Here is a 15,310-nt window from a genome sequence, read left to right on the forward strand (position 1 = left end):
GAGAGAGAGACAGAGAGAGAGAGAGAGAGAAAGAGAAGATTAAGAGAAAACCCTTCAGCCTTCCGGCTCAAATCCATGGTCCACACCGCTTCCCGCTTTCCAAAACTATCAGGAAGAGGCCCACGTTCCCCAGATGGGTTTAGGCTTGTGTGACAGGCCCTTCTTCCTTCCTTCCTGTTCCCACCCCACCCCACCCCACCACCCGGTGCCCCTCTCCCCACTCGCTGGTTTTCTTCTCCCTTCAGAGCGACACAAAATCCACCGCTTGCAGCAAGGGGAGCGACAGGAGCAGCAGGAGAAGCCAGGAGGTGTTCTGGATGAAGACGCTGATCCCGGCGCATTTCGCCAAATGGGCTGTCAAAGGGAGAGGATAGAAGAGAGGTCAGCGAGTCGGAAGGGGGGGGCCCTTGGAGGTCTTCTAGTCCAACCTCCCCTCACCCCGCTCAAGCAGGAGACCCTACGACCCTTCCAGACAAAGGGTTGCCACCGCGGTCTCTTCCTGAAAACCTCCTGGGATGGAACACTTTTGAGGAAAGCCGTTTTATGACGGCTGCAAAAAACGTCAACAAAAAAAATCGGTTCAGGCACATGAGGCTCTTAATGATTGACGTGACTTACCGGTAATTTCTGGCTCAGTTTGAGGACCACCTACAGGTAACATTATCTGTGCAATGAGTGTGGGGTTTACTCCCTGTTTACATCGGGGTGAAATCCTACCAGTTTGGGCGAACCGTTAGGGACGATGGGCATCAGTTTGCCGAACTGGTAGTAAATTACCCCTCCTTGGTCTCACTTCTTCCGGCTGCTCGATATTCCACAGAATTCAATATTAAATGCAGCAGAGAGAATGCTAACTTTTCTCCCTCCATTCAGAATGGAGCTGCTGCAGCCTGTCCCTTTAAGGTAGTCCCCAGGAGGAAGGGGGACGGGGAGGGGGGAGCAGCTGGAATAGAGCCGTTTTTATGAAAGGCAGGAAAATGAGGAAGGGGATTTTCCTGCCTGTCATCCATTCCTCAAAGGCAGGAATATTCCCCTCCTCATTTTCCTGCCATTCAGGACAAGGAGTGGCTGGGAGGGGAGGGGCCGGTGAGGAGCCCCTCCATGCGAGTGATGTCGAGTTGGCTACGCCCACCCAGTCACATGACCTCCCCCCAACAAGCCACGCCCACAGAACTGGTAGGGGAATTTTTTTAATTTCACCCCTGGTTTACACACCATAGCTTGCTCGGTCCATATTGGTGCGGTTGTGGTTTTCCCTTTGGCAATTGCCTAGTCTTTCTACCTTGACCATCCATCCAAGGAGAGTCCATTTCCTCCTGGGTCACCTGTCTTCAGTGTCCATTCTTTCTCCCAGACGTTTCTCCTACTATCTGATTCAAACCTTCCTGTAACTTCCACCCACCTCCTGGCCTCTAGAAAGATATAGTCTATCCTAACCCTGCATGCCTGGGGCTCTCTTCCCTCTGCTGCAAGAGAAGCAATGGCAGAACTTGAGGGCAGAGTGAAAAGAGACATCAGCCTAGTATCTCTGCATGGTCACGAGTGAACTAGATTAGATTAGATTAGATTACATTAGATTAGATTAACACAGTTGGAAGGGACCTTGTAGGCCATCTAGTCCAACAACCTGCCCAAGCAGGAGACCCTACACCATTTCTGACAGATGGCAGTCCAGTCTCTTCTTGAAAGCCTCCAATGATGAAGCTCCCATAACTTCCAAAGGCAACTTCTGTTCCATCGGTTGATTGCTCCCACTGTCAGAAAATTTCCAGGTTGAATCTCTCCTTGTTCAGTTTTCATCCATTTTATTCCTTGTCTGGCCTTCAGGTGCTTTGGAAAATAGCTTGACCCCCCCCTCCTCTCTGTAGCAGCCCCACAAGTATTGGAAAATGGCTATCTTGTCTCCCCTGATCCTTCTCTTCACTAGACTAGCCAGGCCCAGTTCCTGCAACCGCTCATCGTATGTTTTAGCCTCCAGTCTCCTAAAATCATCTTGGTTGCTCTTCTCTGCACTCTTTCTAGAGTCTCAACATCTAAGTCTCAACAATTAAGCCCAACCTCCCTTGAATTCGGTTGACCTTTATCTAACTCCAAGCATGTTAGTCGAGAAGATTCCTCCTCTGCATAAACTGTTTAGCAATAAATCTGTTTCATTGGACCTTCACATACGGACCTGGTCTTTCCCGCCTGACCTCTCCTTACCTTTGACTACCGAGATGTTCCTGGACTGATTGTCTTCATAATCGCCAGTGATCTTCAACTTGCAGGTGTAGACGCCCTCATCGCTGGTGCTGAAGCCATTGAGATACAGGCACACGAGGTTGTTGGTGGTAGTGACGTTGGTGCGAGGCTTGTAGGGAGCACTTGCTACTTTGAAGTTGCCGGCCACAACTGCTCCCTCGGTAGCGTCTTTGGACAGGCGGAATTCGTAGGATAGAGGGTTGGTGGTTTTCCGTTCGTAGGCACAGTCTATCCGCAGGGTTTGATCGGTCAAGCAAGCGGTTAGTCTTTTGATCCGTTGGCCATGGCTGACTTGGAGCACTAAGGAAGGAAATAAAAGAATAACAGAGTAACAGAGTTGGAAGGGACCTTGGAGGTCTTCTAGTCCAACCCCCTGCTTAGGCAGGAAAACCCTACACCACTTCAGAGAAATGGTTATCCAACATCTTCTTAAAAACTTCCAGTGTTGGAGCATTCACAACTTCTGGAGGCAAGTTGTTCCACTGATGAATTGTTCTAACTGTCAGGAAATTTCTCCTTAGTTCCAAGTTGCTTCTCTCCTTGATTAGTTTCCACCCGTTGCTTCTTGTCCTGCCTTCATGTTGTTGACCCCCCTCTTCTTTGGGGCAGCCCCTTAGATATTGGGACACTGCTATCACTGCTACCTCTGGTCCTTCTTTTCATTAAACTAGTCAGAAATCATGTCTTCACCTTGGGCTGAGTGAGTGGTAGGCTGAATGCAACATTGAACTCAACCACTGGTTAATCAACCCTTTGACTAGATCTAAGTGTCAAAACAACTTTAACTAAGGATGGACCAACATCTGGTTAGCAATGAAGTCCCAAGAGAAGAGAATATCTGTAGCTCAGATATGTGGGATGCTTGGTACTCTCTGAGCTTGGTTGTTTTCTTGTAGACATTTCATGACCCAACTAGATAATGGCATCAAGAATGAAGGCATTACTTACTTGGGTCAGGACACATCTGCAAGAAAAGAACCAAGCGCAGGGTAGCACCAAGGGCCCCACCATATCTGCATCTGTTAAAGCCCCTTTTAAGAATTTGATTAAAAGAAATCAGAGGCAACCTTGGTTAAATGAGGTCATACATTAAAGCAATCCACAGCTCCCATTAAAAATAATTGCCTGCTCATCCCAATGGTAAATTAAAGAGTTTAACAAATTAAGAGCGGTTTCCTCATTACTCTTAGAAGGGAGAGGGACACCTGTACACGTTCGTGCGGACCTCCAATCACCTAAACAGAGGACATGACACAGCTTTCTCTGCTTCAAAGAGCCAAAATCATGTGCAGATCAAAAACCCTTCCCTGACCGAGGGCAGATTTCCTAACAAACTTAATTTCCATGCAAATAGAAAATCCAGAGGTTTCATTTTTTTTTTTAAAGGGCAGCTCTGCACAGGGCTGTAAAACGAGGGCGAAACTCACTTAAAAGCCACCTGGCTTAACGACGGAAGAAATCTGGGGCTCCGTTGTGAACTTAAGTCGAGGACTACCTGCACCAGGTGTTCAAAACGGAGAGAGAAGCGAATGACCGTAGTGCTTAGAAAGGTCATTTTTGGGAATTGGGCACGCTTGGTCCAGACAGTTGCTTCCTGGGGCCACCAGGTGGCAGCACCTGGCAGTGTCGCCTATTACCTGCCAAAAGCAGAGCCAGGTTGAGGGTTGATCTCAGCATCTTCCTGGGCGGGTGACTTCGGGGTATGTGTGTGTGTTTGTGTGTGTGGTGTGTCACCTGGCACACAGCAGCGTCTCTGGAGCGAAATCTAGGAACAGAAACAGCATATAGTTAAGGAGGCAGAGGTGCAGAATTGTTTTTTTTTTGTGTTTTTTCAGAACGCCAAAGCAGCTTTTACAACAATGGTCGGATGGCATTGCCCGTCCCCCGAAGATGCTGTTTTTCCCCCCACCTCTTATTTCAGGCTTCTAAAATTCTCTTTTCTGCAGTTCTGGCTGGGCATCATGCCAGGCAGCCAGCCACTCGTGGAAGAGGAAAGGAAGGTGACTCACAAGCCCGACTCGGAAGTCGCAGAAGAATTTTATGATCTCCTGCTGTTCCAAAAAATAAAATAAAATAAATCAGCCCCAGGAATGAATTCTAGGAATTGGGGAGCTGGGAGGATGCCCACCTGCTCCTTCACCAATCTGAATTTCTGGCAATGTCCCCCCCCCCACCCCCGGGGAGAGAGAGGGAGGGGGGGGCAGGGAGAAGCTGTGGAGAAGAAGAAGACTGGAAACAAATTGCAGATCTTAGAAAATTCAGATATTTAGGAAATACGAAGGGGGAAACAATTACAATGGAAACCTGGCGAAAGAGAATCTGGGCTCGTCCAAAAATCTATCCCAGGAGGAAAAAACTCCTGAATTTTCCCTGTGATTTGTGGTTACTGGCAGTGAAAAAGCCAAGGTTTTGATGCCCGCAGCTGCATCCCAGTTCGGGATCTGGTCGTTCTTAGCAGCAGAGGCTGGGATCAAGGGGTCTGGCTGGGGTAGAGAAGGGGGCACGTGGTTGCGCCCCTCTCACTCCCGTCTTATCAGGGGGAGGCGGGACCGACGGCCTCGGGCGAGGGAGCTTCTCCTGCAGACCCAGGCTCGCTCTTCTTCCCCTCCTCATCGTCGAAGGGTCCCTATGGGGGAGTGTCCCTCCCCCCCCGTTTTGAGCCCATCTAGGCCGACCTTAAAGGGGACATGGCAGCCTGCGCGGTCTCTAGGTCAAAGCCCCGTCGGCGCAGCGCAGCGCAGCGCAACGCGGCGGATCCTGCGGCATTCCCGGGCGGAGCTGCACGTGCGCGCTTTGCACTGTCCGGACCAGCCCAGGCCAGGAAGGAGCCCGGCATCCCGGCGCCGTCGCGCTGCGGCAATTGTCTGCTTTGCGCAAAGTGACCCTCTCGCCGCCGGACCCGGCCGGGATCCGCCCTGCAGCAGCCCCTCGCCTCGCCTGGGCCCGACACTCCCTCCGCTTCCCTCTTCCTCCCGGGGTCTCTCGCGTCCCCCTTCCCCGCCTGAGCGCCCGCCGTCTGGAAGGGTCCCACCCTCCACCCGCAGCTCCATCACCCTGGACAGCTCCGGTCCGCCTCCACGGCCCCTCTCGCTTTCCGACGCTTTCCCACTCGCGTGTTGGGACTGAAGGGGCGGCCCTCCAGGTGGAGAGATCTACATGGGGGAGAGGGAGGCCCCGAAAGCCCCTCGGGGGGGAGAAGAGAGCCAAGCCAACCTCCTTCGCCCAGCCCGGCTCTTTGCGCTTCTCCTCGCCCCTTCTCCAGCATCCTTCGCCCCGACTGGCTTCCCAGACGTTCTCTCTCCCCGCCGCCCCACGTTTGATGGCTGCCACTCTCCTCGTCCGTAAAAGCGGAGGTTGGTCGGCTGGGGAGGATGGAGCCTGGAGTCTCTCCATCCCGTCTGGCCACTCCCGGGGGGCGCCGGGTTGGGGGTGCCTCGCCTGCTCGGGATGGGCTGGGGTGCGCACTTGCTAGCCAGTTACGCACCGGCTGGCTCTGCAGCGGGAAGGATGCCCGCCTCCGTCTGCGCCCCTTTTCTTCGTTGCGCCCCCTCCTCTGCTTAAAAAGAGATGCCGAGAAGCCGAGGCTGCCTGCCTGCCTGTTGCACCCCGAGGCTCCGCTTCCCCCTCCCTACAGCCGCGCGCCCCGTTACCTGCAGCCACGTCCGGGCGCCAGAGCCGCTCTCCCCGTCTGGCGCAGGCTGGGTCGGCTGCACTAGGCGCCTCTGCGAAGGGGTGGGCTTCCCAACGGGCCCCGCCTCTTCGCATAGCCCTCCCCGCCTCTGCGGTACCCAGGCGGAGAGCCTGCAGCAGCCGGGGGGGGGGGGGTGAGGGTTCTGCGCGTGCGCCAAGGCAGAGTGTTGGGGGCGCGTCTTAGATAGCTTTGCAAGGGCGACTTAGGTGTTCGGGAGCTGATGCGATTCAGGGCGGTCTGGAAGATGCCCGCAGAGCTCCTTCTCAGGGCGGTGGGGGGCGGGTCGGCGGAGGGGGCGAGCAGTTGAGGATCTGGGGGCTTCGTGCCACTAGGAGAGACCCGTTTTTCTCCTGGGTGGGAGGCAGGAAACGTCATCTCTGACTGGGCATTTTCACACCTGCAGTAGCAGCCCCTCCAGGAACGGATCCGGGCTTCTTGCCAAGCAGGGCTGACTTGGCAAGCAGCAGGATTGCTGTCTAATTGCCCAGCCTGGCCCGTCAGCTGGAGTTGAGGAGGGGGGGTGGGTGGGGTGGGTGGGGGAGCTCTTCCGGCAGAAAGAAGGGACTGGGCTTACAGTAAACCACGATTTGCTAAGAAGAGTCTGTAGAGATTCTCAGTCCTCCAGGTCATGGTTGTTCCAAAGGTGCTTTTTTCAAGAGACAACTGGACTTTCTTGGTTTTTCTTTTGAAGACGTTTCGCTTCTCATCCAAGAAGCTTCTTCAGCTCTGACAGGATGGTGGGGAATGGAAGGATTGATACTCCTTGCAGACAGCTGGTCGTTTGCATCCTTTTAGAAGGTCCTTGAGGCCACTTGGGAGGTTTATCTGTGTCCTCAGGAAGTGAAAAAGAGAAGAGGGAAGGAAGGAAGGAAGGAAGGAAGGAAGGAAGGAAGGAAGGAAGGAAGGAAGGGAAGAATAGAGGGAGGGAAGGGAGGGAGGAAGGAAGGAAGAAAGGAAGGAAGGTTGGTCTATGGAGGTTCTCAGTCCTTCAGGTCCTGGTTGTCCCAAATGTGCTTTTTCAAGAGGCAAGTGGACTTTCTGACTTTTCTTTGAAGATGTTTCACTTCTCATCCAAGAAGCTTCTTTAGCTCTGACTGGATGGTGGGGAAGGAATGAAGGAAAAGAGGGAGGGAGGGAAGGAAGGAAGGAAGGAAGGAAGGAAGGAAGGAAGGAAGGAAAAGAGGGAGGGAAGGAAGGAAGGAAGGAAGGAAGGGAGAGTGGGAGGAAAGAAGGAAGAAAGAAAGAAAGGGAAGTCTATGGGGATTCCCAGTTCTCTAGGTCCTGGTTGTCCCACAGGTACTTTTTTCAAGAGGCAACTGAACTTCCTTGTGTTTTCTTTGGAGCCGTTTCGCTTCTCATCCGAGAAGCTTCTTCAGCTCTGACAAGATAGTAATCCTTCCATTCCCCACCATCCCGTCAGAGCTGGAGAAGTTTCTTGGATGAGAAGTGAAACATCTTCAAAGACAAAACAAGAAAGTCCAGTTGCCTCCTGAAAAAAAGCGCCTTTGGGTCTTTGCTAACTAAGCTTGAATTAGCTGGATGCATCCTTCCAACAGGCGGTGCCTAGAGAAAAGAAAAACTAGGGGAGACATGATAGTAATATCCCAGTATTTGAGAGGCTGCCACAAAGAAGAGGGGAAGCGGGGGGGGGGGGGTCAACCTATTCTCCAAAGCACCAGAAGACAGGACAAGAAGCAAGGGATAGTTGTCACAGTTAAATAGAATAAATGTCAGCGTTCCATAAAAACAACAACAACACCCAACTCCAGGTAAAAACTCCGAAGCAAGCATCTTTCAAACTTCTATTTACTAGGATGGGTAAACTGGCACATCTGGGAAAACCCAATCTGAGAGGTCCGAGTTTTCCCTCAGTAAATCAAACCCCCCCCAAACCATCCCCTCATCCTCAGTCGATCATATGCTCCAATCTTTGGCCAAAAAACAAAACAAAACATGCTTTTAAAAGTTAAAAAAAAAACCCTGATGATTGCAGCTGGGATCATCAGAGCCTTTTAAAAGCATTTTTTCTACTACCTCTTTGGCCAAAGAGGTAGTAGAAAAAATGCTTTTAAAAGTAAAAAAAAAAAAAAGTTGGCCACACCCATCCAGTTACATTAACCCCACCACCAGCAAGCCACGCCCACAGAACTGGTAGTAACAAATTTTACATTTCACCCCTTGTCTAGGGTTTCCTGCTTGAGCAGGAGGTTGTACTAGTCCAGGGGTCTCCGACCTTGGTCCCTTTAAGACTTGTGGACTTCAACTCCCAGAGTCCCTCAGCCAGCAAAGCTTGGAGGTCTTCTAGTCCAGGGGTCTCCGACCTTGGTCCCTTTAAGACTTGTGGACTTCAACTCCCAGAGTCCCTCAGCCAGCAAAGCAAAGCTGGCTGAGGAACTCTGGGAGTTGAAGTCCACAAGTCTTAAAGGGACCAAGGTTGGAGACCCCTGGACTAGAAGACCACCAAGGTCCCTTCCAGCTCTTTTTGTCCTCAGAGTCAAGGCTGGCCTGGAAGTAATTTGCCTGATTAAAATCAGAAGCCAATTCCTTTCCCAGAAGATGGAGAAGTTTTAAGAACTGGGAGTGGCTCCTGGCATCCTGCCCAGACAGAGTTGTTATTTTAGAGGCTGATCAGGAAGTGCCAAGTGGGTAGGACAAACTGGGGCATCTCTCCAAGGAAAGGAAACGGCGCCTTTTATGGAATGTCATCTCAGAAAATGTGCTAACATTATTTTTTTTATTATTATTATTATTTATTCAATTTTTATACCGCCCTTCTCCCGAAGGACTCAGGGCGGTGTACAGCCAAGGTAAAACAAACAATGTAATATACAATTAAAATACAAATTAAAAAACTTATTACATAATTGGCCTAAAACTTTGGAAACATAAAAACTAAAACCCACTAAAAATTAATAATAAAAATTTAAAACCAATAAAATTTAAGCCAGCCCCACGCGAATAAATAAATGTGTTTTTAATTCGCGGCGGAAGGTCCGAAGGTCAGGTATTTGACGTAAACCCGGGGGAAGCTCGTTCCAGAGGGTAGAAGCCCGCACAGAGAAGGATCTTCCCCTGGGGGCCGCCAGCCGACATTGCTTGGCGGACGGCACCCTGAGAAGTCCCTCTCTGTGTGAGCGTACGGGTGGGTGGGAGGCATGAGGTAACAGTAGGTGGTCCCGTAAGTACCCAGGCCCTAAGCCATGGAGCGCTTTAAAGGTAGTAACCAGAACCTTGAAGTGCACCCGAAAGACCACAGGCAGCCAGTGCAGTCTGCGCAGGAGCGGTGTTACGTGGGAGCTACGTGAAGCTCCCTCTATCACCCGCGCAGCTGCATTCTGGACTAACTGAAGCCTCCGGGTGCACCTCAAGGGGAGCCCCATGTAGAGAGCATTACAATAATCCAAACGAGAGGTAACGAGTGCATGAGTGACTGTGCACAACATTTAATGGAAGGCAAAGGCTCCGACTCATCCCTTGTCCTATTTGCATTTTAACAAATAAAAATAAAATAGGTTTGCCAAGGATCTAGGCAAGCCAAAGGACTGGAATCAGTTCAGTGCTTTATGGTTTATCTAAACTTTACTTGTGGCACCGGAAAGTGGATTTCAAGCAATGCATGGCAAGCTGCCCCACATGGTTCTCTGGTCTTGCCTATTTCTGGAAGCGGGGGGCCGCTTATGTCTCCAGCACGGCTGGGTTTCACATTTGGTTACCACTGGTTCGCCGCAACATCTGCCTGCCTTCCGTCCACGCGCACTTCCCTTCTGCACAGGCACCTGGCCTTCCGTGCATGTACTTTGCTCTCATGCGCCTTCCACTTTTGCGCCCAGCCTCAAAGATGTGCTTAAATAGGATGGCATAGAGCCAGGGTGAGGGGCGAAAGGGTGGGTGGCCGGGCCCAGGGGTGAAATCCAGCAGGTTCTGGAGAACCGGTCGCGGAAATTTTGAGCAGTCCAGAGAACCAGCAAATAGCATCTCTGGCTGGCCCCAGAGTGGGGAGGGAATGGGGATTTTGCAATATAATTTCCCCAGGAGTGGGATAGGAATGGAGATTTTGCAATATCCTTCCCCCTGGAGTGGGGAGGGAATGGGGATTTTGCAGTAACCTTCCCCCAGGAGTGGGGAGGGAATGGGGATTTTGCAGTATCCTTCCCCCAGGAGTGGGGAGGGAATGGGGATTTTGCAGTATCCTTCCCCCAGGAGTTGGGGAGGGAATGGAGATTTTGCAATATCCTTCCCCCAGGAGTGGGAAGGGAATGGAGATTTTGCAGTATCCTTCCCCCAGGAGTGGGGAGGGAATGGGGATTTTGCAGTATGCTTCCCCCAGGAGTGGGGAGGGAATGGGGATTTTGCAGTATCCTTCCCCCAGGAGTGGGAAGGGAATGGGGATTTTGCAGTATCCTTCCCCCAGGAGTGGGGTGGGAATGGAGATTTTACAATATCCTTCATCTGCCATGCCCATCAAGCCACACCATGCCCACCGAGCCACAGCCACAGAACCGGTAGTAAAAAAAATTGGATTTCACCACTGGCCGGGCCCACCTGCAATCTCCGCTATCGGTTTGGGCGAACCGGTCTGAACCGGTCTGAACCAGCTGAATAGCACCTCTGGGTCTTTGTCTTGCAGGGGCAAATGCCAGCCTGGAGAATGGCTCAGTTCTGAAAAGTAGCAAACCCCCCCCCTGCCCCAGCAACCCAGGAATCTAGTTGCCTCTTTTCTGACTAAGCAATTTGATTGAAGGGCATAAGTTTTTGTGAGCTGCAGTTTGTGAGTAGATGCCTCTGGGTCAATTTTTTTTTGGGGGGGGGGTTGGAAAATGGACTACCAGACTCATCGCCAGGGTTTTTGTTTGTTTGTTTGTTTGTTGCCACTGTGTTTTGTCCTGGCTACAGAATTGGCAATTTCCAGCAGCAGGTGAAGAGAGAGAGAGAGAGAGAGAGAGAAACAAACGAAAAGGAGTCGGTTGAGAGGCAAGGTCATTTGTAGGGCACATCTGACATCTAGTGGCCGCTTTAGGGAAAAGCAGCCCCATCTCTTTTTAAAATATATATATATATATTAGAATAGAATAGAATAAAATAGAATATTTTTATTTATAGACCGCCCTTCTCCCGAAGGACTCAGGGCGGTGTACAGCCAGGAATAAAATACAGAAAGAAAACAACAATACAAAACTAAAAACAACCCTTAAAAAACCTATTTGATATGGCTAGTTATAGATAAAATATTACCCTCTAAAATTTACAAAAAATTTAAAACCCATAAAATCAATTTGATAATTTAAAATTTAAGCGAGTCCAGCAAGACGAAATAAGTAGGTTTTTATTTCATCTTATGAAATAAGATGGGAGATGGGATAGAAGAGGTAGACCTCGACTTACGACCGTAATGGTGTCTATCCGTCATGGTCACGAGAGTCATAAAATAAATCAATCGTGTGACCAGTCCAATTTTATGACACTTTTTTTTTTTTTTTTTTGGCATTGTTATTTTGGAAGAAAAACTTGGTCCGGTTCCAAGCTGGGAGAAAGATGCTGGGGGAAAAAATTGAAGCAGGCTGCATTTTGGAAAGGAGGTCTCTTATTTATTTGGTAGCCAGAAACTTCCGTGACAGCACCATGTTTCTGGGGTGGCTGACAACATGGGATTGAGAGAGATGGGCTTTTATATATTCTTTGGGGGGGGGCTTTGTGATTGAGATCCCCGTTCCTGTGTAAGAATGTGTCCTTTAATATTTTAACGGCTGTTGCCAGATTCCTATGGGGTCATCGAGGGGGTCATGGCTCCACAGGCAAAAGCGGAAATGCAAATCCTAGGTGTTTGTCTGAGCTAATCTTGTCAGCTTTGGTTTGCCTATTTATGTTGCTTATTTGGAGTCTCTTTGCTTATAGATTGGCCCAGTCTTTCTGAATGGATAAAAAATCTCCACTCCAAGAAAACGAACCTCTTCAAGCTTATGATTGAGGCTGTTTTCCAATGGCAGGGAGACTGGGGCTCAGGGCTGAAATCCAGCAGGTTCTGACAGGTTCTGGAGAACCAGTAGTGGAAATTTTGGGTAGTACGGAGAACTGGTAGTGGAAATTTTGGGTAGTACGGAGAACCGGTAGTGGAAATTTTGGTTAGTACGAAGAACCAGTAGTGGAAATTTTGGTTAGTACAGAGAACCGGTAGTGGAAATTTTGGGTAGTACGGAGAACCAGTAGTGGAAATTTTGAGTAGTACGGAGAACCGGTAGTGGAAATTTTGAGTAATACGGAGAACCGGTAGTGGAAATTTTGGGTAGTACGGAGAACTGGTAGTGGAAATTTTGGGTAGTACGGAGAACCGGTAGTGGAAATTTTGAGTAGTACGGAGAACCGGTAGTGGAAATTTTGGTTAGTACAGAGAACCGGTAGTGGAAATTTTGGGTAGTATGGAGAACCGGTAGTGGAAATTTTGAGTAGTATGGAGAACCGGTAGTGGAAATTTTGAGTAGTATGGAGAACCGGTAGTGGAAATTTTGAGTAGTACGGAGAACCGGTAGTGGAAATTTTGAGTAGTACGGAGAACCAGTAATGGAAATTTTGGTTAGTACAGAGAACCGGTAGTGGAAATTCTGGGTAGTACGGAGAACCGGTAGTGGAAATTTTGAGTAGTACGGAGAGCTGGCAAATATCACCTCTGGCTGGTCCCAGAGTGGGGTGGGAATGGAGATTTTGCAATATTCTTCCCCTGCCATGCCCACCAAGCCACACCCACCAAGCCACGCCCACAGAACCGGTAGTAAAAAAATTTGGATTTCATCACTTCTGGGGCTGCTTTCTGCCATTTTTATGGAGTGTGTGTGAAATAGTCTATCCTGCCTCTTTTTAATATTAAGAATAAAGAATATTTTAATCTCTGGAGGGAGGGTCGATTCCTGTAGGTAATTAAGTGAAAGCAGTGGTTTTAAAGTGGCTGATGTTAACCAGCGGTTTTCAACCTGTGGGTCGGAACCCCGTTGGGGGTCGAATGACGATTTGCCAGGGGTCGCCTAAGACCATCGGAAATATGGGAAGTATACTTGCGAGTGGAAGAATCGCGCTCCAATGGTTGACTCCACAAGCCAGCTGCAGGCTCTTCAAATCGCTAGCCGAATTCGGCTTCAGGCGCGATGAATTAAAAAAGAGAGAAATCTTTGCTCTGACGTCTCCCTCTCAAGCCAGCTGCAATCGCTCCCAATCGCTAGCCTAATCTGGCTTCAGGTGCGATAAACTTAATAGGGGAGGAGTCTCCGCTTTAATGCCTCCGTCCTCAAGGCAATCGCAAGCAGTTCAGATCGCTAGCCAATACGGCTTCAGGCGCGATAAATTCAAAACGAAAATAATTTTATGGTTGGGGTCGCCACATCGTGGGGAATTGTATTAAAGGGGTCGTAGCACTATAAAGGTTGAGAACCACTGTGTTAAACCAATGGTTTGGAATCGAGAGTACCACTTGAACCCCGTAACGGTTGACAAAATCAGTCAATTGCAAAAGGTAACTTTGCTTGGAACAGCTTACATCCTGCAAGGATACTTCTAACACCCATCAAAGAGGAATACCTGCCCATCTGAAGTCCTTGGGATGGGCTCCATAGGTGGAAAAAAAATCTGAATTGCAGTTTAAACATCTGGATGATTTCGGGGACAATTGTCACCATCATATAATAATACCATTAATCATTTAAAATAGTGACTCTAACAAAGAAGAAATAGTAGATATGTAAAAAAAAAAAGAGAAAAGAATTAAAGGATGGAATGCAAATAGTGAATTGTGAATAGTAAAAAGGGGTTGCAAATGTCATAAACATTACAATTTTCCAATAGAGCATTAATTATATAAATTGTATAACTTTATGAAGAAAAAAACACCCCTCGAAACCTGCTATTACGCTTTAAACTAAAGACACCTGATTATCACAGTATAAATCACTCACTGAAATTATGAACTATAATGAATTAAATCAGCACTGAAAATCTAATTATCCGTAAAAGTGAGATATTGACTTCACATACTGTATGTAGAAAAATCTAAATTTGGGGTACAGCACAAACCCGTAGAATAAATCATGGCCTCGGACTGATTTCCAATTAGAACTGAATTTCGTATTGGATTTTCTTGTTATATACACCATGATTGTGTTTTACGCTTTCTTTTCTCCTTCTAGTCATTTTTTAAAATAATTGAGAAGGCATTGATAGCAATTTTAGAAGCTGCCCAGCATTCTTAAGGGAAGGAATGGCTTAAGGCCAGGGGTGAAATGCTACTGGTTTACTCCAATTCGGGCAAACTGGTAGTGATAAAAATTTTTCTAATAATAATCAAGAGATGGGAGGTACCTGAAAGATGTTGTAGACCTTCATCCGAGAAAACAGATGAGATCTTTAAGATGCTATGAGGTTCTTCAAAGTCTTGGAAACTTTGTAGCCTGCTCTCCTTGGCTTCTGGACTGTGTTGGGCCCACTGAGACATCAGCTGTATGATGTTTCAGCTCAGGCAAATGTCAACAACCACACTTGTCTGGAGTGAGTGAAAAAGGGAGGACAGACCCTGAAGGACTGAAACCTCAAGTGAAGAAACATGAAGTCCACCAGACCTGGCATAGTTCCAGCCCAGGTTCCAGAATTCTTCAGAAGATCTTCTTCAGAAGCTCAGAAGATCTTCTTCAGAAGCTCAGAAGATCTTCTTCAGAAGCTCAGAAGATCTTCTTCAGAAGCTCAGAAGATCTTCTTCAGAAGTTCAGAAGGTCTTCAGAGGCTCTGAAGATCTTCTTCAGCCAAAAGAAGACATCACAAAGGGCTTTTCATAGTGTTTTCTGATCTTTACACATACCTTGTGGCTGAAGGTCAAAAGATATTGAGGGACATTCACATTTTCAGGATGCAAAATTTCCACTCACATCATAGTTGTTTTTTTCCTTCTCACCCTTTAACAATGATTTCAGTGCATCTGGTCTCCATCAAATTGACCGAAGGAAGCTGTGTTTGTTCTTAATATATCTTTTTGAGTTTTTGTTGTAATATTTCAGTCCCTAATAAAATTGCACAGACATCAGAGGCATTTTTAAGCCAATTACTTCTGAAACAAAATGTCCTTTCTAAATAACTTTCCTGGAGTTAAAACTATTTACTCAAGTGAACATTTTCAATGCTTGGCAATCTGCGAAGAAACAGAATTTGAATGAATGTAACCGAACAGCAACAAAACGTTGTGCGTGCGTTTAATGTTTTGACATTTATCCTTGTTAGCATGAATAATGAATTAGCACTTTTCGAGACCATATGTCTCTTTAGATTCAGAGAGACTAAGCATGCTGTCTTTAAATATATTGGAATGTTTTTATCATGGTTTTGGTAAATTGTGTAATAATCCATGCA

General features: G+C 48.2%; 1 protein-coding gene across 2 annotated transcripts; it reads right to left on the minus strand.

Moving 5' to 3' along the window:
• Positions 1 to 216: 216 nt before the first annotated feature.
• THY1 (Thy-1 cell surface antigen) lies at positions 217 to 14,856 on the minus strand. 2 transcript variants are annotated; one of them, XM_058194538.1, is made up of 4 exons: positions 14,766 to 14,856; positions 3,879 to 4,006; positions 2,203 to 2,541; positions 217 to 354 (listed from the first exon to the last, which is right to left on the minus strand). In XM_058194538.1, the coding sequence occupies exons 2-4, from the start codon at positions 3,916 to 3,918 to the stop codon at positions 242 to 244; spliced, it is 492 nt and encodes a 163-aa protein (XP_058050521.1). In that variant the 5' UTR covers positions 3,919 to 4,006; positions 14,766 to 14,856; the 3' UTR covers positions 217 to 241. The 2 variants fall into 2 exon arrangements, with proteins under 2 accessions (XP_058050521.1, XP_058050520.1); XM_058194537.1 differs by lacking the exon at positions 14,766 to 14,856 and adding an exon at positions 5,892 to 6,029.
• Positions 14,857 to 15,310: the final 454 nt, after the last annotated feature.

This window comes from Ahaetulla prasina, chromosome 9 (genome assembly GCF_028640845.1).
Source record: "Ahaetulla prasina isolate Xishuangbanna chromosome 9, ASM2864084v1, whole genome shotgun sequence".
NCBI classification, from domain to species: Eukaryota; Metazoa; Chordata; class Lepidosauria; order Squamata; family Colubridae; genus Ahaetulla; species Ahaetulla prasina.